At 41.0% G+C, this 24,982-nt stretch overlaps 1 protein-coding gene and 1 long non-coding RNA gene across 7 annotated transcripts in view; one reads left to right on the top strand and one right to left on the bottom strand.

Annotated features, from left to right (window-relative positions):
- Pcdh10 (protocadherin 10) overlaps positions 1-20,490 on the bottom strand; it is a 63,060-nt gene extending 42,570 nt beyond the window's left edge. For all 4 annotated transcript variants that reach the window (XM_075950941.1, XM_075950940.1, XM_075950943.1 and 1 more), the window contains exons 1-4: positions 17,044-20,490; positions 15,483-15,541; positions 14,869-14,975; positions 6,378-6,683 (exon numbers count right to left, since the gene is read on the bottom strand). In XM_075950941.1, coding sequence (XP_075807056.1) covers positions 6,378-6,683; positions 14,869-14,975; positions 15,483-15,541; positions 17,044-19,674 — 3,103 coding nt within the window. In that variant the 5' untranslated portion in view covers positions 19,675-20,490. The remainder of the gene's footprint in view (positions 1-6,377; positions 6,684-14,868; positions 14,976-15,482; positions 15,542-17,043) is intronic.
- A 191-nt stretch (positions 20,491-20,681) lies between these two features.
- Positions 20,682-24,982, top strand: part of LOC142836353 (uncharacterized) — a 64,024-nt gene continuing 59,723 nt past the window's right edge. For 2 of the 3 annotated variants that reach the window (XR_012908054.1, XR_012908052.1), the window contains exon 1: positions 20,682-20,773. This is a non-coding gene — a long non-coding RNA (uncharacterized LOC142836353). Of the gene's footprint in view, positions 20,774-22,876; positions 23,252-24,982 lie in introns of those variants that run through there. The other variant, XR_012908053.1, reaches the window with a different exon arrangement.

Below are 24,982 nucleotides of genomic sequence, written 5' to 3'. Positions count from 1 at the left end.
GCTAAATCTAGAAGAAGGCATGTACTTACTAGCTTCATAGAAAAGTGAAAGATGGAGAATCACATGTAAGATACTCAAAAACATGAAGCTGGAGGAACACCTCACAGACAAGGTACAAAGTGGTTTTAATTAAAACGCTAAGAGTCAAGAGTCATGAATCACAATTTCAGTCCCTTAAGAGTTAATATGTTACAAGAACAAATCAAAATAAGTTTAAATGCTGAAAATGTTGAAAGATAAGAACAAATCAAAAGAAATTTAAGTTCTAAAAAGGTTGAATGGTAAATCATAATTTAAACACCATTATCTCGAATAAGTTCAAATTTTACTGCCCTCTAAAATCCCTACATATATTATCTAAATAAAGAACTAAACTAACATTTTAAGTTGTGAAAGCAGATGTTTGCTTTAAAAGTGCAGAAATCGTGCTTGTGCCAAGATATGTGAACGAATGAATGATGATAGTATTATGTAAACCCACATACTTAAAAAATATCCGCTCTTCACTGTTCATAAGTGATTTAAAATATACTATGCATTGCTCGGTAGATCTGGAAGTGTCAAGAGAGTAATTGTGTCAGGAGAAAAAATATAGGACAGAAGCAAATTTTAGCAACATGTGCAATTGCTTGGAAACACATTATTTTTAATAATGATCACACAAGTTTCTTCTCAGCATATGATGGCTTGGGTAAATCATTTATAAGATTTTCAAACTCAGGTCAATTGAATTGACAGACATATTTAAATGGCACTTTAAAAATTGCAGGGTTATGAATAAGGCAAGAACAGTGACTAAAGGAACTGTAAGAATTCTTTAGCAAAGGGATTAGGGCTTTCTTGGATGGACCCTAGTTTGCCATCAGCCAGTGGAAAGATGTGCAGTGGTAAGAGGTTAGCTATGGAGACACACAACGACAAGGTAAGAAACCCCCAGCACTGGCAGATGAGCACACATAGGAAATAAAACACTGGGTCTCATTGTTGCCTCTCTGAAGAGTTTTCATAACTTCTAACCCTATTAGTTAAGATACACTAGAAGAAAGAACTTAAAGAGCAGCGTAACAACCAGTTGTCTCATATCCCTAGGTTATAGGGAGGACCCAGACAGCTGCTGTCTTCAGGAAAGGGCAATGATGATGGAAACTGGGAATACATGAAGGGCTTGCACATATAGGAACTAACGGGATTAGGTGAACATCTAGATTCTGACAGTAGACACAGGGCTGAGCGGTGCTACTGATTATTTGTTATCATTAATTTCCTGGAGAAGTGAGTAAGCTATTTGTTTACAGGAGATTTCTTCATAATCCTGGAGTCACGGAAGTTAATCGAGAAACAGCTCCACTAGAGTGAGAACTGGGATTTGTCAAAAATGGATGAAGTGAAAATCTAAGTAAATTGGGTTCATGGATCTGGGAGTGAGGAAAGAAGAACAAGAGATCAACAACAAAGCTCTCAGAAATATTTGATTAATAAGTAACCGAGCTTGAAGGAAAAATGAGCATTCAAAGAAATTACTTTGCTGAAAAGAAAAATCACAAAAATCATAAAATCATTTAGTGATGGCTGTAACTATATGACAGAAATTTTTTTAAATACTTTAATAAAAAACACTCTGTAGATTTAACAAATCTGCTATACTATGGCGTTACTGGAATGGACATATCCCAAAAATACCACCACACAGAGTTATATAAATATTCTAGCAATGAGTGTCAGTAAGAAAGTCATTTTGTCTTGAATTCTGTATATGCTCTCAACACACTATTGAGTTCAGCAAATTATGAAAACTCACAGAAGGCACACTGAGATAATGAAGACATTGGGAGAGATGTTACTAAACAAAGCATGTTCCTCACTTCCCATCAGCTCGAGGCTGGAAGTGCTCAGAAGCCGATGCCCAAAAAGAGCTGTTAACTAACTTTGGATTCACTAAGAAGAGATCGAGGTAGACTATCAGCAACAATTTAGGTGCAATGTTTTAAATTTTTTATCTTTTCATTGTGGTCGAAGTGAGCGGCAAAATTTTAAAAGAATGCACAAGCTGATAGAAAGCAGTGGATCAAGTGATCTTTTTGCACAAGCAATAGTCCAAATGCTTCTAACATGGGCTGCAACATGTTTCAGCAAGTGGTTCCCTCTAAACTGATGAGTCTAGAAAGTTCCCTGGGCTTAAGAAGTTTTCAAGAACGTTACATCAGCCATGTTTCATTGCTTCATTTAATTTGTTGAATGTGTCAAAAAATTCCATATTACGAATACAGGATGAATGATTACTACACACTGGAGGGAAAGAGGACATAAATGAACATATCTTAAAGAAAAAAAATAAAATCATCAGAAAATGTTCCTTGTGTATCCTCATGCTTGTTTTTTTTTTTTTTGTTTGTTTGTTTTGTTTTTTTTTTTTGCCGCATTGCTTCTGCTTTCTAGTTTGGACCACACTGATTTACTGCCAAAAACATTTTAACATTAACATATACTCAGGAGTGACTCCAAATATAGCTCATTATTGTTTTGTTTATTCAGGTTTTGGCCAATTATATAAGTAACACATTTTCTAATCAACTGCCTTTCATCAAGCTATTTTTTGAGGGGAGAGAGAGAGAGAGAGAGAAAGGGAGGGGGGGAGAAAGAGAGAGTTTGCATGTGCAAGCATGAATGGGTATGATCTGTGGGGTGCAGGTCTTGGTTCTTGTGTAGGCCAATGCAATTTGTCATTGTGTCTCCCTTAATCCCTTCTCTACCTTCTCTTATGAGACAGTGTCTCTCACTGAACCTGAAACACACCAATTCCCCTAGATTAGCTGGCCACACAGGGGCATAGCTGTACCAGCCTGACCACTGCCAGGGTTACTTCCATGCCTGCATTTGATTAGAGTTCTGACAACCTGGACTCTGGCTATCCTGCTTACAAGGCAAGCACTATACACACTGATCTGTCTCCTCATCGCTGTGGTTAAATTATTTCTGTTCCTTATCTTCTGAGACTAGCCAGATTGTTTCAAGTAATGCATTGTGTCATTTAAAGGATGAAATTGCTTTAAATAAAATGCCTATAATAAAAACACACACCCTAAGAATCCTTATGACAAAAGTGCAATGTCATTGCTAATCTCCAGAGAATGTCTTTTTCCCTTTATAAATTGGCTTATAAATTGCTGAAAGCAATTATTAACTTCAGTTAAAAGTTAAATTTGTGTTTTAGGATTTCTATTAATCCAATAAAATGTAAGGTGAAGCTAAACTAAAGTGAAAAGGTTCAGGTAAATCTAGGTAATCTATCTGTTTCCAACATACACAGTTTTGCTGTGAGCATGAAGTCCTCAGCTCTGTAATATAAGTAGGAAAACACAGGTCAGGCAGCGTTTGTGACTAAGGAAGTATTGATAGATGGTATCAGCATGATACCAGTTGTTGTAAGTTCCAGTTGAGTAAACAGATCATGTTGAACTCTTTGGACGTTTTTCTATGTGTTAATAAAAATATGTGACTCGTTTAGATTGCCATGTCATTTTCCTTGTATGCAAACACCTCGTATCTTTTTCTTTAGCATAGCTTAAAAAACACTATCAGAGGTATAGTACTCAGAGGGATCAGCATAGACAATGATCTAATTTATATTTTTTATCTCATGTTGACCTTTGCTCATCATTGTTATATAAATTACAGTGGTTACCTCAGGAGACATTTTTGGAAACTTAAAAATTACTAAATATATAGCTACTTTCCTAAACAACAAATGTATATTACGCTCATTATAAAACTAAATGCATAGTTAACAAAAGTAAAACAGCAATATCAATAATTATTTAAATATTCTGGTAAGCAAGTAATTGGCATGAATTTTTAGGGTTTTTAATCATATGATGGGCGAGGTTTTTAATTTAGAATATGAGAATGTTTCCATTCATGATGATAAATGGCTCAGTATTAAAACCCCTCAGCCTATGATGGAGCAACATGAGTGTATAGTGTGTACTATTGGACTAACATTAAAATTGACTGTGTCTATTACGTCTATGTCAAGATATAACTTTAAGGGTGATTGTCTGAATCTAACATGACATAAATTACTAAAATATTGTTATTTTTAAAAAGGAGAAACTCATACATACTCAAAATGCCAGGGTAAATTAAGTACATGATAAATAAAAATGGCCTTTTATTTCCTATTTATTATACTTAGGTCACACTTCATTCCAAACACTGAGTATTTGCAACAATATTAGTTGGAAAAATCCATAGTGAAAAATATGTGTAATTAGAGACTAATTTGATTCAACAGACATGTTTAATCAATATAGGACCAAATTTGACTTTACAAGGTACAATAATAGATTTTTTATTTGATTATGCTAACACAACTACGCATGAAACAAATGGCCCCTGAATTCAAACTTCTAAATGAGAATATTAGATTCTTACAAAATAGAAAATTTTGCAACAAAATAGAGATAGTGTTGTTACTAATAATAAATATGATTACTACGATCATTATTAAAAGCAAAAATCAGTTAAGAAAATCTTTTTTTAGTTATAGCAATTTCCAGGTTTAAATAGAAGTATAATTTGCCAAACATTGTACTTACAAAATTATAAAAAAGAGAGTTGCTTTTCCATTCTCTGTGGATTGTCTTAACCTGACAATATGTCCTTAAAGGAAATATTAGTATTCATTAAAAGTATACACTTTTAATTCCTTAGAATCACATATCTTTTAATTTTCCCTTTTAAAATTGCTAATAATGGTTTTCTCTAAAACATATTCTTAAAGTTACACAAAACAAGGTGGCATTATTCATATTATTTTGGAAACATTTTATTTTTAAGAACAGTTTCAAATCTATAAGTCAGTTTAAGAAGACCTCATCATGGTCTGCTTTATAAAATTTGACTTTTGCTCTCTTTGAAAAAGCGAGAATGTATGACTACATCTAATTTTGGATCTTGGACTCCCAATAATTTATGTATTTATGTTTTATATAGTATAAATAAAATTAAGGCTAATCAATTATCAGTGATTCAAAAAAGGCATAATTAACAAACTCTGTGATACTAAAGTGGTGTATCCTCTGGAGTTACAGTCTTTCCTTGAAATTTAAGAACCTGAACACAATCTTTCACTTAAAAAAATATCACTATTATCATCACTATTTATGAATCTGATGAGGACCTCAGTGGAACACTTGCCTGCTCTTATTGTCAAACATTAGAAACCATGGCATCAATAATTTATTATGTGATTTTTGCATTACACACTCTTAATATATACATATATATATGCTATATATTATGCATACTCAGTTTGTTTTCTTTTAAGTTTTTAAAATCTTTCTTATTTTACCAGCTTCAATAGAAATAATACATCTCCAATACTTCTCAATCTTTATTCAGTTTTATGAGCCAATGAATATTTTCTTGATACTCGAAGATGAAAAAATATATCAAATGCAATAGAATTTTCAATACCAGGTAGATTTCGATTTTAGATTGAGTTGCCATGGATTTTTAACCTCGATCGAGTATTACTTATGTGGCTTAAGCGGAATTGAATTATAAATAGTATTTATCCTTTAGCAAAAAGGAGACGATGTTATGGAGCAGATATTAAATGGAATAGTTGCATTACTGAGGTCTTCAAAGGAAAGCTATCATAGAAACCCCAAGCATTTTCACTGTCATATGACTGTATAGGATGATCCACAATACATGTCTATATTGAACTAAGGGCCATAATGTCTGTTGTCTCAACGCTACAAGATTACTGGTCACTCTGTCACACAGTATCTCCAACTCTGATTACGGACCTGAGTCCTTACCAGCAAACCTCTTAATCTCTAGTGAAAGCTCAGTATGAAGTATATACAACAACACTGCTCTCAAAATTTGGTCTAATACGTTTAACTTCATTCTGATATACCACAGTTAGCTGATGATACCAGCCAATATCATCAGGAAACATGAGACTAGGCCAGGAGTCCTAACTCAGCGGTAGAATGCTTGTCTGATATGCACAAGTCTCTGAGCTCAATACCCAGAATGCCTTACACCCCCCTCCAAAGGACTCTGACTTTGATTGGACCTTCAAATTACACAGAAATCAAGTAAACAAGGGTTCCACACTCCAGGGAAATATAGAACATTTGAAGATATTTTTTCATAAAAACCTAGCCTGTGTCTTTTAAACATAGTCCTAACATCAGAGACCACCTTCCTGCTAACTGTATCAGTTTTCCATCTTCAAGTACTGCTTAAAACTCAAAGCAATATTCATCATCGTTTCTAAGAACTCACAGTTTTCAGCAATAAGAATGTGGACCTTTACTTCTTAAGAGGAACCACTTTGATGTAAACTTTTGTGTGATACTTACTCAAATATGGTGGTTTGTAAGGCGCTCGTGAACTAGACAGCAATCCGTCCAGCTCCTTCCTCTCCAGGGTGCCATGCAGGGCCTTCTCTTTGCCGAAGGTGGAGAAGGACCGCTCTGCTCCAGGCTGGGCTTCGGGAGGTTCAAAGACCTCGGTGTCTGGAACTGAGTCCATGCCGGGGACATGCAGATTGCTGCGGTAATCTGCAGCCTGACGTCCATCCGAAGGGACAAATGAAGGCATCCAGCATCGGTCGGAGTGGCCCAGCGCTTTACATTCCTCAGTGCAGTTAGAGAAGAGATCCATACCTGGAAGAAGAGAAAATCGTAGAGAGAAAAAGGGAAGAGACAAGAAACTCCAGATGTAGTCACCATGGGCAACCATACGGTGGGGAAAAGTCTACAGGTGATGTAGTGATAGGTAAAAACATTTTACTAAGCAAATTTTCTCTTAATCTGACGGAAACAAAAAATAATAATAATATCATTTCCCCTATCATTTAAAACAGGATAAATGATTGGCAAACATAAAAGGTCTGACTCTATGGCAAAAAAGTTGTAGAAACAGTTTTTAAACTCAGAATACTAGTGGAAAAAAAAAACAATGCTGGCTGCCAACTTTTTAAAAGTTGAGGAAAAGAGTGAATGGACAAAGCGTATTTGAAAACTCTCTCATGGACTGAAAATAGAGAGAAACCCAAGCTACCTGGGCTTCTTAATCTACATCCTCTAACAAAGCATCCTCTGATGTTCCTACAAACACAGAAAGGATATGCCAAGCTCTCATCACAGTTAGACAACAGACTTTAGATTTTAAATGGAAAGTAAAATTCAACAGTAACTCAGCCCAAATTCACAAATGGCCAATGGCCCGAATTCTGTCCATTTTGTACATAGGAAACAGTAAGGTTCTTACTTTCCTGGGAAGTGAGTTCCTAAAGGTATCTGTCATTGGAACTCGGGCAGTCTATATGCCTATACACTGCTTATATTTACCCCCTTGCACAGACCAAAGCAAATGACTCTAATTAGGGCAGCCACAGGAACCGAAAGCACTGGGAAACTGCTCAAGATAATATTGACATACTCCTTATTGCTCATCTGTACTGTAAATGTTGGTCCTAGTCAGCACAACTTATATGTACCCAGATTGAAAATGACACTACAAATTTTATCACATGCATTAGACTAACAAGACTATTAAATGTTACCTGGTTGTGACCAAGAAAGTCCATCTAGTTTTTGAGTCATGTACAAGAATTTGTGGGTATTGTACATGTACAAATATGTACATATACATATGTGTGTGTGTCTCCAGATGTGTGTAAGATGTGCAAGTAACTAGTTGTATATGCACATCATTTCTCAGCCGTTACCCACTGTCTTTTGTTTGTTGTCTTTTGAGATGGAGTCTGTCACTGACCTGGACTTTGCCAAGTAAGCTGTGCCATCTGGTCAGTGAGCACTGAGGTTCTGTCTGTATGCATTTCCCCAACATTGGGATGGCAAGTGCATGCTTCCAGACCCAAACCAGCTATCTGTACTTAGGTACTTGATCTCTGGTCTCCAGGATTCAAAGACAAGCGCTTGGCTGACTCATTTATCTCAATAGTCCAAGAATTTTTGATAGCTATGGTATTTATCTATTTTTTATTTATTGAGCTATATATTTTTCTCTGCTCCTCTCCCTCTTTGGTCTCTCCCCTTCTAGCCTCTCCCATGAATTATTGTACGTTGGCCTCAAGCAGGTTGTAAGAATTGAACTCAGGGCCTCTGGAGGAGCAGCTGGTGCTTTTGATTTCTGAGTCATACCTCCAGCTCCATTGTTTGTATCATTTGTTCTACTTTTTGAAACCGGGATTCACTATACAACCCAAGCAGACCTAGAAATAGCTAAGTAGCTTAGGGTAGCTTGAAATTCTTAATTTTCATGCCTTCGACACCCAAATACAGTCAACCGTCACCATGCCCACCCAACCTGATACTCACTAGGTATAGAGGACAACACAGAAAAGAATGTAAAGAAATATATCGTTCCAATGCTTCTCTAAACATGCTAGTACATTGACTGAATGTTTTAAATATTGGCGAATCTTTCTAGTGTTTTCAATTTATATCTATTTTCGTGTGTGTGTGTGTGTGTGTGTGTGTGTGTGTGTGTACATATACTATATAGCACATGTGTGTGGGTCAGGTCAGGTCACTACTTGCATGGGTGGTTTCTCTCCTTCCACTATGTGCTTACTAGGGATGAAATTCAGTTCATCGGGTTGAGTTCCAAGGACCTTTCCCCACTGAACCATCTGGTAAGCACAATTTTGATTAATTTCAAATAACTAAAGCATAATTAATTTATATCATAAAGTCTTTCAAATGTATGAAAAGCTGGATTTTAAAACTAACATAGAAATTCATTAAATGAGTACACTTGACTCTTAATAGCCCAAATATCTAGAAGTCTCACATTCCTAAAGGGAAATGTAAGGCTTCAACTGATATACTATTACACACTGATTTAAGTGAAAATGTTTATAGAAAACAATATTTCAAAATAATAAAACTTGTAGAATCTGTGCAAGTTTTTTTGAGTTAATGGGCATTAACTATAAAAAAGTTACCTTTTGAGGAAACGACACCAAGGTATTTACTGGTCTGTTAATCCCACTAAATAGGGACTTCATTTTAAACAAACCTACGCATGATGCTAAGCCATCCTTCGCTGTAACATTCTATTGATAACTGCCATGGACGAGCCTGAAGGTGAATTACTAGTGAGTAATCTCCAGAGAGATTAAATACTGAAACCAGAAGTACAAGATGTGACTGGAAACAGAATGAAAATCCTGGAGATGTTTCACTACAATCTAGACACATCTGCAAGAAGACAGGAGCGCTAAAAGAGAAAGAGAACATTCCTGATGAGCATGGATTCAAACGGTATACAGGCAACATCCCTGGCACGAGACTTGAGTTTCGATCCACTGGTGGTTAACTTTTATCTGTTTTATTTAGTGATGGGAGAAAGAAGGCTCCTGTATATCATATAAATCACATTTAAGAAAAAATGATTATGCATAATTATTTTAAAAATAAATCTGAGAAAATAAATTTGAAGAATTATGGATCTTAAGTTCAAATTATTAGTGTAGAATTGTTATATTTCATCATGGAAAGATAAATACTAATGAAAGGTTTTCCAGTTCGTAACTTTTTCTTCATATGATTGATGCATATCATTTTAAATGGGCAAATATGATCAAACATATGAAAATCCAGCCATTCACAACTTTTAAGTATTTACATACAAGTATTCACTGTAATTCAGATTACTGTGACCTCACTAATATACCAATATACCAGAGTTAAGATAGCTCTTGATGTTATAAATTATTTTATATTTAGTTATATATTTAATTGTACATATTTTTATCTTGCAAACTGACAACTTTTTCTATGTAATAAATTTTTCTATATAACAAATGCTATGAATTTATTCATAAATAATTCTAAATAAATAAATTAATTTATAAAAACTTCTAAATAAAGAAGTGTTCATAGCTTGTTCCTAACAAAAAATTAAGGATCACTGAAAGCTTGGTACAAAACAGTCTCATCTGACAACAGAGAAATTTGGTAAGCAATATTTTAAAAAGGTTATGAAGCTATAGAGTGAGACTTTCTTGGCAATATTATATATCATTGTATATAACTGGAATAGAAGGTGAAGTGTCTGGAATAGGGCCTGAGTATTTCACCAGTTTTATCAATAAAACAAGTGGATATATTTCTTATGATGAAAAATCAGTTACAGAAATGAAAATGAAAACCACAGCATAATCAATAAACTTCAAATAAGAAACAGAGAAATTAATGGAAAATAGGCTTTTTTTCATTTGTCATTTAGAGAAATAGTTGGAGAATTAAATAAATGTATCCCATTAAGCATCCTCACGCAGGGGAGCAACGAGATGACTAACAATGTTCTCTTACCATTCATCATTAGTCACATTGACTGTGTAACTTTAATTACCAAATACGTGGAAGAGTCTTTAACTTTTTGTGAAAACGTGACCACGTACCAGACAAGATGCCAATTCCATTACCTATGATGCAACTCAGAGCATCCACCTTGTTCTCACTGCTTCTTATGGCTCCAATTGAAGGTTCAAGATTTAATAAGTTCAACATAATATTCTCTTTTTGAATGCATTTATGATTAAGCTTATGTCATGTATGGAGTTGTGAAAAACATAGGACAATTTTTTTAAAAAAAATTTATGACATCTACAAAGTGTCTTAATATATGTAATTTTACTTGCAGTTATTATTTCCGGTCATTTCTTGCTGGTCCTCAGGAATAAGTTATTCTGCAATTATGACAGCTGATATAAGAAACTGACTTTATTGCAAAGATAGACTCAGATAAATTTAATATACATGAATCTATATTTTAGCCAATAGCTATTGGCGGTTCTGTTGAGAAATGCTATTATGAAGAAAATTAGAAGTGTATCCAAATTGTGTTCTTTTCTGATAATAATATAAGACAATTCTTCTTTCTAATCAAACCTTTAGTATGTGTGTTAAAAACAAATTTAAAGCAAACAAACTAATTTTTGAGAACATTTCTAGCCACCCTTCAAAGTATCCAAAAGTACTTCATATTAACAACACTTATAAGATAGAGGTAATTTTTAAGACTATTCCAGGGTGAAATATTTATCATTATTCATTAACATATAAAACACACATCATAAACCTATCCCTTCCTATCAGCTTTCAAACAACTTGCAGTGTTCTCCATTTTCTCTCAATATGTTCTTGTCTCCATTTTCTCAGTTATAAGCATCCTCAGTTTATCAGATTGTAGCTCATAGCTCACCAGAAGCCAAAGCAAGCTTTAGCAAACAGCTGGAGTGAATCCACTGTATTTATCAGTCAAGGCTTTTGTTATCACTACCTGAAATCTTAGTAGCATTAAGAAAATGATATTCATAGTTCACGAAAAATAAGAATTCTCTTGCAAAAGTTGTAGCTAGTCAATGGCTTAATGTAATACATGACATATTTTACTTACTATCTTGAAAAAAATGACAATTCTAGTTATTTTATTTTTAAATTTATATCCAACAGTTTACCATGCATGATGAATAAATGTCTTAAATTCTTTTAACAAAATATTGTAAGACAAATCTGGCAAGTTTTAGTTGTTGTAAGTAATGACATTATCTGAAATTCTCCCTTTTAGCATACCTTTTGAAAGGGGAAGGCAATAAAATAAATTCACAACTCATTGTCATATTTTCTGAGCATAGACATTTAATAAAGACCTGTTTCTTACAACTAAAGACATCTATGTAAATATACTTTAGTAAGTTTTAAAATCATATAGCTAAGATGCTATATCCCTATTCGAAGATAGAAAAATATATCTTTTAAAATACTGACTTACTAAAGAAGTTTGAAAATACGCTTTATTAAATTAGTTTTCGGTCCTTGGACTGTAGGTAATAAGTTTTCCCTTTGTGATGGCTTATTCAAGCCTTTACCACATCTCCCTGGACCCCTGCCATATCTAACCGATACATCAATAGTGTAGTGAAAAAAAAAGCAGAAAGCATCTTGACAAGGCTATAAAAAGCAAACTGATATGGAGCAGTGGTCAAACCCAGGAATTTTGTGCATGGAGCCAGGTGCAGTGGCCAACTGAGAAAGCTTATGTGACTCTCTGCAGCTGCCTACTTGTCGGCAGCCTTTCTGTGAAGAAGGCTTGAGGCTGCTGTAAGCTTAGACCGCACAAGAGCAGGAAGGAGAAAAGTAAAAAAGAAGACAGGAAACAGCTCAAGAAAGAATAGATAGATGTACTGTGCAAATAAATAAGAATAAAGTAAGCTTAACCTAGAAAAATTGAGGAAGTAAAGCAAAAGATGAGGAATCTTAGCAGGTGAAACAGTAAGCTACATTGTGCACAGGCAAGAGGCACAATCTAAAAGAGAGAATACAGAGTTTTTAATTTTTTTCCACTGTTGCTCTGATCTTTTTGCATTTTCTCCTAACAAGTTTAGTGAGATTTGCTTAATTACCTCATTTTGCACATTTAAAAGTTCAACCTAAGTTGTCTTTAACCAAAAAATAAATCATATGTTTTTGGGAGCAAACTTCACTTCTGAAATATCCTTGCTACCTGCTGAGAGGTTTATTACACAAAACAGCAGTATGAACTGAAAAACGTCACTTAGTAAAAGGCAGTTTAATTTTATGCATTCAGATTTTAACACTAAAAACACTCAGAATCCTTCTTACTATGAAATGAAGCCTATGACAACTGATCAATTCCACACGAAGGTGCAATTACTTCTCCCTGTAAGTGCTTTCTTACAACTGCAAAACAGCAATTATTGTGCCCAGTATATTGTGTCTACCCTGGGACCACTGAGCTGTAGAAGTGGAGTGGTAATTCTATAACCCTTTTACACATTCAACAGCTTAGCTATGGGGGCAAAAAGTTCAGCACTTTGATAACAAAAACTAGAAACTGCTTTGCCTATTTAAACTGTATTGCAGAACACATTTTTTTTCTTTTTCTCCTTTTGCATTTTAATGGTCCTTAAAAGGATCTGGAATCCCAAGTTCTTTTGGAAGAATCATTAACAAAATGGCAACACTGTTTGTGTGAAATGAAATAGCTCCCAGGAAGACATGGTAACAGGAATATCTAACAAATTTAGTCTTCCTTGAGAAGGTTTCTCCTCTCCTCTCACTTTGCATTGGTTATTAGGTTCATTGTGTACGTCTAAGTGACTAGACTAAAATGCTCACAGAGACTGGGGTGCTACTTAAAGAAAAAGAAAGCAAAACACAAAAGGGAGTGGGTGGGAAAGAAATAAAATGCATGCAAAGTAACATGTAGCAGAATTCTCTTTCTTGTGTCAAACGTTTTATTGTAAAAAAAGACAGGTTAAATTGGAAACTCGGGGAAAATAGAAATGAATAGTTCTAAATGTACAGTTTTTAAATGATAACAATAAATCATATACCACATATAGGGCAAAAATGAAAGGGACTTTGTACTCACATATAAACTGCTGGCAAGGTCTGGTTTGTTGTCAGGATCCCAGACACTAAATAGATGCTCTGTTCACTTAGCGTGAAGGCCCGCAAGGGGCAGGGACCTCCGGGGATTCTTGGCAGTTCTCAAGTCTCATTAGGTCTGCATATTAATGACTTGCAGCAATATAAAGAGACCCTTGAGCAGTCTTTTTTTTCCTTTCCTCCTGCCCGGGTTTCCCAAGACTAAGCAGCCATAGACAGAGCCTACATTAGCCAACCGAGAGTCTTGTAGCAGCCACTGCTGCCAGGTCCTGCGGGGTGTGCATTGCCCTTTGACACACTGCCTCAGCCCCATTCCCAGGGATACCAAGTGTTTTAAGGAATGAGTACTCTCTAGGACTAATATTACCCTGAAAATAAGGAACTCCATCACTTTATAGCATAAACCGAGGTCAAGGATCAAGAGAGCTAAGTGTCACCGAGAGGTAGCTCAGTGATGGATATTTTTCAGATGTTTCAAGAAGTTCCCGGGCTTTCCACCTCCCCATGTGCCAAATAAACACAGAATTGGGAAGAAGGAGAACAGAAAATATCTTTCATGGGTGAAACTCAAATGGAAGTAGAGGAAGGCAAACAATTTTATGAAATTGCTTTTGTGTCAAAGTAGACAGTTCAGTTCCTATGAGTTCTTTTAGTATTAGTAATTGCTATTAGACTATTGTGCACATCCTTAAAGGTCAAACTCATATAGAGAATCAAGAAGCAAAATTCAATTTGAAAGTTACATTATATTAAGCTCCTACCTGTGGCCTTTAGTTACCACAAAGGTTAACCTACGTAGACAAATGCTGGATTTCAAAATTGAATACTTGTCAAAATACAAAGAGATCGAAGAGGCTTCAACATTTCTAATTATCAAATGTCTATTACTAATGTTCTGAATCCCAGGGACTCAGGGTTGAAGACTAGATTTTCAACCTATTTGTGACTCTTACACACCATCATTTCTCAGGGCTTATTTGGTATGTAAAATGTATTTCTCTGAAAGGCATGGGGTTTGAATTCTAGCGCCCAGCCATCTATTTATTTTCTCTTGCCCTTTTGGCATTCAATGAGCTAACTTGTCTCAGTTCCCTCCTTCATAAATAAGCCTAATTATATCCTAACTGTTTGAAGACAAGGAACTAGACAAGGGAGAGATATGTGGATACCTCCATGTGACTGAAATCCATGAAAGGACATTGCAGAAAGCAGGAAGTCTTCATAGTCATAAGGAATTCCAACCCTCAACACTCTAAAGTGAAGTCACACGTTTCACAATTTTTTTCTGAGCATACAATGGCCAAGAGAAGACAGACCATTCCCTAAGCCATTCTCTCTTTGAAATCTATTTACATAAACAGCTACACAATGGGCATTCCGATTCCTGTTTGGTCACACTTACCAGCTGACTGGCCGCGATTGGTGACGTCATGATCACTGTCTCCCTGTTCACTGTCTCCATGGCCACTGTCTTTAGAGCTTACTATGTCAGCTTCCTGGAATGCAGAACTAGAAACACAAAAAGGAGAATGTTAGAATTTTAAAAAAAGAAGAAGAAGAAATGTAAAGAAACACAGAAAACATTCTTCTGCCACCACATGGTCACAGGTGTGTGCTGCAGACTCTTGAAATTCTTATGCACCGCTAGTTCCTCATGAACCTCATTTTTTTCCACTTTAAATCCTGGCACCTTCACAGTCAACTGGGACATCCAACATGTGAAGTTTGGACATTATTCTATGACTGGAGCTAAGTACACGCCTATGGCACATTTGTAATATATATATGTGGAAAAGTCATGGAAATTGGTAAATATTTTATAATTTTCTATAAACAAAAAACATTTTATAGCCCACAGTCTACAGATGAATAAATTATATACAGTGCTTCTGCTTTGCTCTAGCTTAAAGCATTTATGCATTTTGTCTTTTAATATGAAACAACACACCTACTTCTTACTTTTACTAGGTAGGAAACTGTTCACACACCAAGCTGAGGCTTTCAAAGAGTTCGTACCTGTTAACTCGGCGAGGTCTGTCAACTAGATAGCTGAGCTCTGCTCGCTGGTGTTTGTTCTAGGAAAGAAAATAAATAAATAAAGAGCACTAACATTCAGGGGGTGCAATGGTCATTTTGCTTTTGAGAATGAGAACTATATTGGGTTTAAGCACTGGTATATATTTTAATGAGTGTGCAGACCTTCATAAGAGCACAGCCTGGTGATTGCTGAGTAGGAGCAGGAGAAATGTGTAGAGACATTTGAATCTAGATTTTATTTTTAAATTCAGGTGTAAAGGCTTCAAAAAAGAAAACTCTCTGGCCCACAGTGAATGTATCTTACTGTAAAGGGAGAAAGCAAACAACCTCATAGCTAGGCTTAATATACTGTTGTGTCTACCACAGAACAACCCTAATTGAATTCTGTGTCTTGTCCTTCCACTGGCTACAGAGTGTTTAAGTGAATACTGATGGACACAAGAAAAACAGCACGCTCAATAATCAAAAGTTTGGATAATTTCTCGAATTATTTTGTTGTTTATTTTCAAGAGGTACTTAGGATACAAATGAGCTGTACAAATATTCGTGAAAGTCAATGAGTTATATCTGAGACTCAAAATAAGGAGATGCCAAGAAAGACTGTCATAATCCTGCCCCCACTTTCCCCTCAGGAAACCCCCTGCAAGCTCCACACAGCCCACACACCTCAGTCCAACTTTGCTTTACAAGGTTCTCCCCACTCCCCACCCTCCAACTTTGCCACTATGCCTCTACCTTTTAAAAAGGAATTGGAATTGACAAGCCAAATTCTTTGATGAAGAAAGCCAACAGTGAGCGTTTCCTCAAGAACACAGTGGCAAGGAGGTAATTATTACTGAAACCATATATTTAAGACAATTGTTCAAGCTTTCAGTTGGTTTACTCTTACAGGGTTTGGTGCCAAAGGAACTTCATTCAAATTCACACTGTGTGGGCATTCGGCTTCAAGAGCTTGTGTTAAAGCTGTCCAGAGCAGAACTGAAGGTTTTTTCCCCCCACAGAGAAGTAACTGGTCACTAACACATGCAATCCAATTTAGGTAGTGATATAAATTTAAACAATCTATAGCTCACTTGTACACGCGACTGAAAGCAGCGATAAACAAACCAAAATTGAACCAACTTTATTAATGCCTGGAACAGATGCAAAGAGAAAAAGACTTTTGTCAGTGATAGGAAGCCCCTCCCCCACCCTACTTTCTCTCTTCAAGCTTTTTCTTCTTGTGTCCCCCAAGTTTCAAAGAAGGCAGGATCCTAAATAGGCGAGAGGGAGGAGGAAGCTAAGAGGTGTCAAAGAAGCAAAGGGGGAGGGAACGAAAATAAAAGCAAAGGGGTGGAGCGCAGTCAGGAACAACACGGAAGTTAGGTTACACTTCACGAGGTGAGAAAAGGTGACCCCCATATCCTCGCCTTCCCACAGCCATACAAACCAGCTAACACCCTAAATATACACAGTGCACCAGAAGAGATACAGGGCCGGGCTAGAGGAGGCTTTCTGATGGAGGAGATGAGAGAAGGTGGTTCTTTCGCTTCAGCCTTACCTCGTTGGACAAAATGCTTCCGTTGGAAATGATGTCTGGTTGTTGGTCGCTGTACCCGGTGACGATGGCTCCACAGGGATTGTGCTCAGCATCTGTACTCCGGGAAGGGCTGCAGGGCTTCAGGAACATCAAGTCGGTCTTGGCGGACTCCGGGGTGAGGCAGACCTGATAGCAATAGTTCTGGTTGTGGTGATGGGAACCGAAGCTCCCGGACTCCTCCACCGGCACCTGGGCCGGGTTGCTGGGGACATTGGCGCTCTGCACCAACATGATATCTGACTTGCTGAGTTTCTTCTTGCGCGCCCTGGCTTGGCGGCCGCAGCAGGTGGAGCCCCCACTGCCACAGCAGCAGCAGCAGAGGCAGCAATCACTCGCTAGACAGGTGTAGATGTTGAGTTTTTTCTCTTTTTGACAGCGCACGGCCAACACGATCATGGCCAGCAGGAAAATGAAGGACACTGAGCCCAGGGCTATGATGAGGATCAGTGTGAGGTCCAGTGAAGTTTCCCCGCCGCCAGAGCGGCTGGTGCGCTGGTGTTCCCCGGGCCCTCCGCCTCCGCCCCCACCCCCGCCCTGGGGCTCCACGGCTCCATCCACCAGCTGAACAACCAGGGTGGCTGTGGAGGACAGGGGTGGTTGCCCATGGTCGCGCACCTCAATCACCAGCTCGTAAGGCCGCTGGGGGTCGCGCTTGGCTGGGACCCTGCGCGCAGTGCGGAGCTCTCCGGTGCGCCAGTCCAGGCGGAATAGGTTCATTTCATTGCCCCGCACGATGCTGTAGGTGAGCCTAGCGTTCTCGCCGTCGTCCGCGTCCACTGCGGCTACGCGAGTAAGCAGGTAACCCGGCTCGGCAGAGCGGGGCAGCACCTCGCGGGCTGGAGTCCCGTTGCGCCCCGGGAGGGGTGCCACGATGGCGGGGGCGTTGTCGTTCTGATCTACAATCAGGATGTTGACTGTGGCGTTGCCTGCCAGCGCCTGGGGGCTGCCCGCGTCCCGGGCTTCCACTTGAAAGCTGAAGTCCTTGATCTGCTCATAGTCGAAGGATCTCAGGGCGTATAAGTAGCCGTTGTCCGAGTTGATGGACACGTAGGTGAAGACGCTCATGCCCTGGATCTGGCACTCGAGGATAGAATAGGTTAATTTGGCATTAGCCCCTTCGTCGCGGTCCGTGGCGCTCACCGCGTAAATGTAGGCACCCGGCACGTTGTTTTCTGTCACATACACGTCGTAGACCGGCTGGCTGAAGCGCGGCGCATTATCGTTCACATCCGACACTTGAACCTGTATCGACTTACTGGTGGAGAGTGCAGGTTCGCCCCGGTCGCGGGCCACGACTGTCAGGGTGTAGGAGTCCCCAGCCTCTCGGTCCAATGGGGCTTCGGTGACGATAGTGTAGTAATTCTTGAAGGAAGACTTGAGGCGGAACGGCACGTCTCCCAGAAGCTCGCACTGCACCTGCCCGTTCTCCTCTGAGTCCCGATCGGTCACGCTGAATAGAGCCACCACCGTGCCAGGGGCCGCACCCTCGCTCACCGCCTCTTTCACCGTGCTGAAGCTGATCTCTGGTGCGTTGTCGTTGGCATCCAGCACTCTGACCAGCACCTTGCAGTGTGCAGGCACAGCGTTGGGACCCAAGTCCTTGGCTTGGACATACACCTGGTACACTGGGCTCTCTTCATAGTCCAGCTCGCCGCTCACCTCTAGCCGGCCGGTGCGAGGCGACAGTCCGAAGAGCTCTCGAGCCCTGGGAGAAATGTGACTGCTAAATGAGTACACGACCTCGCCATTCTGGCCTTCATCGGGGTCGGTGGCGTTGAGCTGGATCACTAGGGTGCCAGGGGGTGAATTCTCTGGTAGGGAAACAGTGTAGACGGGTTGGTCGAACGCGGGCACATTGTCGTTGGAGTCGAGCACTCGGATAGTGAGCAAGGCCGTGCCAGTGCGTTGCTGTTGGGGGGACAGGCCGACTCCCCCACCGCCTCCCCCTCCTTCCCCTCCTCCTCCCCCTCCTCCCCCGTCCACCGCGGTCAGCACGTAGCGGTGCACCGCTTGCTGTTCTCGGTCCAGTGGCTTCTCCAGCACCAGCTCGGCGAATCGGTTGCCATCTCCCTGGGTCTGCACGTCTAGCGAGAAGTAACTATTCGGGGTTATCTCATAGTCTCGCAATGAGTTGGTCCCCACGTCTGGGTCGAAGGCGCTCTCCAAGGGAAAGCGGGTGCCTGGCGTGGCGCTCTCCGAGATCTCCACTGTCAGGTCCGGCTCCGGGAAAGAGGGAGGGTTGTCATTGATGTCCAGCACTTCGATCTCCACTCGGAACAGCTCCAGCGGATTCTCCAGGAAGACCTCCAGGTGCAGGACACAAGAGGGACTCTGCTTGCAGATCTGCTCGCGGTCGATCTTTTCGTTTACGTACAGAACCCCGGTCTCCAGATTGAGGTCCAAGTAAGGGGTCCGTGAGTTGGCCACAGTCTGAAACCTGCGAGCTGAAAGTTTTGTAATGTCCAAGCCCAGATCTTCGGCGATATTTCCCACGAAAGTGCCATGTTCCTGCTCCTCCTGCACTGTGTAATGAAGCTGGGAAAAGACTCCGTCCACCATCCAGAGCAAGGCAAAGAATAACAGCACAATCATCTCCAAAAGGAAAGGAAGCCGCTCCCCCGTAGCCAGCCAGCCACCCGATTACCTCCCTAACCACCAAAAAATAATAATCTCAAACATATAAATTAAATAGTATGCTACGGGGGGGGGGCTTTTGTGGCTGTCTTAAAATTGTTATTCCTTTCACTACATTTTAGAGCTTCCCCAAATCCAGCCTCATTTTTCAGTCTTAACGCAGGAAGGGTGACAGATGTCCCCTCTGCTCAGATGTAGTCTTCCCACTGACCAATTAATAAAATAACGAGAATGCAATAGTCAGCCTCCTTTATTCCGACAGTCTTGGCGCAACGCGGCGCTGGCAAATCCCAAGGAGGAAATTTCGATATTTCAAGACTGTCCTAGGTTTGTCTTCTTTCTGATAGGAGGAGAACGTGGAGGAGGAAGAAGAGGAGGAAGAAGATGAAGAGGAAGAGAAGGAAGAGGAGATGCTGCCGGCACCGCTGAGCATGCCTCTTGATGTCAATGGCTTGCAAACGCGAGCGGACTTAAAGACAGCGAGAGAATTTTGTGCCGGAGAAACACCGAGCCGTTCTGCAGCATAAAACTTTCATTCTCTTCCTTTCTCCTGATGGACGTTCCTCTTGACATTTCCTCCCCTCCTCGGCTCTATTTGCAATTCTTGGCTTTCATAGTCTTCTTGTCTGTGTCCTCAATCCAACCGTCCCTTGCTTTGCTGTAGACACAGCGAGCGGTTTCTTTTCTGCTGTTTCCTTCCCGAGCCTTTCCCCTCTAACCTGCCTCTTTTCCTTTCAGTCCATCCTGCCTCCTGCTTCAGCCTTAAAGCCTGTGTTCTCGGCTGGCAGTTTCTGAGCTCCGAGCGCTCCGCTCCTCTGTTTTTGCGCAGCGCCCTCATTCTGCCAACCAATCGCAGAGGAGCACCACCCACTGAGCGACTACTCATTGGCGAGAGTGGCCGTCAAGTAGACACGTCACGCGGCAGCCAGGAGGGGCGGGGCAGAACTCTCGCCTTGGCTGCCCGAGTGAGTGTGAGTGTGAGAGCGAGAACAGCCCGCAGGTCCCGAGGCGCTTGCTGGGGACTCTGCCGCGGAAAGTTCCCAGTCCCCAGCCGCAGGTAATGGGTAGGGAATAAGAGAGGTTCCCCTGTTTGCATCAGCAAATACGAAAACATGATAGCAACAGCTGCGGTAGCCTCTCCAAGGAGCGGGGTTTCCAGTGACGCTAACATTCCTTTTCCTTTAAGGTGTTTTCCCTGCTGCTGGTCGTGGAAAGAAATCACCAAGAAGGGGGGAAAGTTGCCTTGGGGCCATAGTCATCAGGGTTTGCCTAATGAAGGGACTCTGGCTGAGATGCGCGCGGACAATTTAAATGCGGACATAAAATGGCATGTGTCAATCAGAGCAGGAGGCTCCGTAGGGGGTGTGTGGGGAGGGTAGAAGAGGCTGAAATGGGAGGGCGGAGGTGAATTCCCCTGTAAAGCGGAGGGATTCAAACCATGGGACGTGGGGTGACAGCTTCTGTAGACGGGTAGATGATTGGACGTCTGCCCACCTAAAGTCTAACCACAAAATGCTTACCTAGTAGGTTAACTCGTTTGGGGACATTGTTTCGAACTGTGAAGACCCTAGTCAAGGACTGGGGTCTTGGTGGTAGCTTTTACATAGGAGCCCGCCATCGTCAGCACCTACTATAAAGCACCAGTTCCAGCACCACCCATTGCTGCGAGGCGCTTGCAATATCCCTGCGCCTCGCCTGGCCTCGCGCCAGGCAGCGGTGGGGAGCGCGGGCTTTTATTTTATTTGTCTGATTTTATTTTACTTTTTTTTTAATTTCTCTTAAAATTGACAATCCATCCCTATCTCCATACTAGAGGGGGTGGGGAGGGTCCATGTCCAGTCTGGGAACAGCTCTCTGGAGAATGACCGTGGGGGTGGACGTTAGGGCGGGAGGGGCGGTGAGCCGCGCGGTGCACACGAACAGGAGCATCGAGTGTGCACCGCTGCGGGAATCCACAGACATGTTTCACAATCCTGGTGCTGGCCTTGGTCCGCGGTGACCTCAAGCTCAGCTCGGTGCGAGTCCCCGGGGAGCAGCCCCAGGATTCTGAGCGACGCGCTTGACCAGCCGCGGGTGCCCACTCGCGAGGTGCATCCACACACCCAGTTCTCGTGAAGTTATAAGGCGGTGCAAACGAACTCTGGGTTGCTGGGTGCGGGAGAGTGAGTTTAATGCCCATTCTCCAAGGATAAATGTGGAAGTGTACGCTTTAATACCAATCAAGGGCTTTCACACGGAATAGGTTGTTTATTTTCTTGATCCGGCCCCTTAAGTCAAAAACTGGACCCTGGAGGCTTTCTGGTAATGAACGACCCAAGAGTAACGCCACTGGAACCTGAGGGAAGGTTTCTTGTCCACCCCCTAAGGTGCTTTTACAGTGCCTTCGGGCAAGGAAATAGGAGGTGCGCGTCCCCACGCGTGACTGACACCGAGACATGCTTCGAGCAGTCCTGAGAGTCCTTGTTTAACGGCCAGTTTCCCTAGTCCTAGCGGCTCTTGCTGAGAGAAGGGTCTACCTTTAAGCGGGTAGCTGGAAAAGGAGCCACCAAACATGGCTAAGCCTTTTCCAGCTGCAGTGAATTGACCATCCGCCAAACCCAAGCTCAAACCGCTGCAGTTTAAAATGATTTTAGCGTCACATCTGCGGCGGAGAACGGAGCGGCAGAGCAGAAAAAGGACCTGTGGATCAATGAAAAGGGGCTCGTAGTGTATCCGAATATTAATACACTGTGGCCATCTGTGCTTCCCGCCCCTCCTCCCTCCTTCAGATCTACGGCGTTAAAATGTAATTTTTCTAGCTCCCCAAGCTGACTCATCAGAAACCTACAGCCCTGTAAAAATAAGAAGGAGATAAAATAAAGCACGACGGCAATGTTTTAATATGTTTATTGGTACTCGGGGAACACTTGTGTGTGTGCATGTTTACGTGTGAGAGACGTGCTGCGGAATGACAGTGCAGAAGCAAATGTGCCGGGGGAGAGGGCTTACCTCTCAGGAAGGAGCTTGAAGTTTGAGCTGACTTAGGGCGTTTGCAGAAAGCCAGCGATCTTCCCGAGGTGGGGATGAGAACGTGGAGAGATGGCCAGATTTCCCTGTAAATAATCAGTGCACCCACCGTAACACTTGAGCTGCTTTTTTTTTCTTTTTCTTTTGGTGGCAGCTGTGTGTCTGAATGGAGACCTTCTCCAGAAACGTGGGTTACAGGCGTCTCCTAGCGGCGAAAACGGCATAATGCAAGCGAGATAATTCTGTTGGTGGAGCCCGCCTTCCCTTCGGAAGGGCTTGCCTGTTGGGGGCTCTGCTGGATTTCACAGGTCACAGAGGCTGGAGTCCAAGCCAGCAATGCAAAGCCAGGCTCCTCCACAGGTCTGGCCTCGCTGGCTTTTAGTCTCTGAGGCGCCAGCACCTGGACCAAAGGGGGTGACAATAGAGTCTTCGTAGTCAAATAAAAACGATTCAGGCCCTCTGCTTTCCCTGAGGAAACTCCATCCAAGGAAGATTGCAAGAACAGTTTGTTCGCATCCAACATTTGCAGGTGGGCATTGTAGTAAAGTCTTTAAAAGAAAGCGATCGTGTGGTTTTGAACTCAAAAATAGTACTTAAAATTGTCCTTTCAAAGCTGCCTTTTGAGCCTAACATGTACGCTTTCTGTCTTAGTTATTAAGCAGATACCTTCCCCCTCCTTCTCTCATAATCTTATCCCCCACCCTAGTTTGTCTCGGTATTTAGTGAAGTCACAGCTATAGACACAGCAGTCTGGGAGAGGAGGTGGCTTCTTTGAAGTACGGAGCAGTGAGTGTACTTTGTCCCTGAACTCTGCTTTACCGACATACTGTGGGAGAAGCAAACGTGTGCATGTAATCTTGCAATCTTCCTTTCTTGGCCTCTGCACTCAAGCAGCGCCTGCTCTCTGTGCCACACCAAACTGCATGCCAGGACTGGACGGAGTGTTTAAATAATCATTTGGAAGGAGAATATAAAAATCAGTTTTCATGAAATTCTTGGTTTATTTATGAATGGGGTAATGCATTACATATATAATTTCTGCCTAAAAGAGGCAGAAATAAAAGGGCACCAAGAGCATGGTAACTCAATAATAGGATTGCCTTTTTCTCTTCTACCTCTTGCTGGAGAGGGTGGGAGAGACAGATCTGTTAACTAGCTTTTAGATAAATGAGTGTTTGCTGTGATTCAATGTGACTCCAAAGCAATCGGTTCTAAAAATCCTCTTATTACTGCCCTGGGCTCAGAACTTTGAGGGAAAAATCTGCAGTTTTGTCATTTTGTAAGATTTGGAAGGAATAGTTTTAAATGCATCAATAAGGATGGTTTCAAATGCTAAGTAACAACAGGATTGAGCTGGATGCTTCCCTGCATGTGCCACTCCTAAGAAGGCCAATCCAGAGGATAAATGCCAAGGGCCTGGCACGGTTGCACATTGTAGAGATATCCAAGAAATAGGTTCTTATGCACTAGCTCTACACAACTTAAGGGGAGGGCAAGAAGTCCTCAGAGCTGAGCTCACAAACGCAATACGACCTCCATGGCCTTGTAGCAAAGGGTGGGTGTGTATCAGAGTTTTGGGAAAGATTTTTACTGTATTTTACTTGACTTATTTAAGTGACTAGTAACTGTGGAAGGCTTTGAACACAACAGAAAACCAATCAGTTAGTCCTTATTCTTCGGACTAGGAATGCCAGATATTCCTCTACATTCTACTCTCCTGATATTCAAAGCAGAAATGTACGTCTACACTTTGTTTAACCTAGTAAATATTGGTTGGCTTCACACTGCAGCATCTTTCCATTCATCCAATGAGGCCAGTATTTTGTTAAACGCTAAACAGTGAATTAAAAGCACTGGAGGGCCGAAGCAGGCCTCTAATGTAAAATGACAAATTGCACTTAAGCAATACATGAGCAAGAAAATGATTTATGGATTTTTACAATGGTCTGAGCAAATGAAAGCAACATGAATTATACATCCTAATGCTCCAGATATCATTTTCTAATAATACCTTTTCAGTTCAGATACTATACCCTCTTTACTATAAGAGAAATTGATCAGGGGTATTTTTAAATTAGGCAATAGCTTTTGATAGTGGTGCCAAATATATACAGGTGTATAATTTCCCTTGGTTTGGGGATGGGGAGTAAGGAACACCAAACAAGCATTTTTTTTAGGTCTTTACACATTGTTTTTAGAACAGCCTTTTGACCACTTATACTGTCCCACCATCTTCTCAAGGCAAGGCAACAGCTCTGAC

This window comes from Microtus pennsylvanicus, chromosome 16 (assembly GCF_037038515.1).
Source record: "Microtus pennsylvanicus isolate mMicPen1 chromosome 16, mMicPen1.hap1, whole genome shotgun sequence".
NCBI classification, from domain to species: Eukaryota; Metazoa; Chordata; class Mammalia; order Rodentia; family Cricetidae; genus Microtus; species Microtus pennsylvanicus.
Note: the sequence above shows the minus strand (reverse complement) of the source record. Positions and strands in the feature narration are given on the sequence as shown.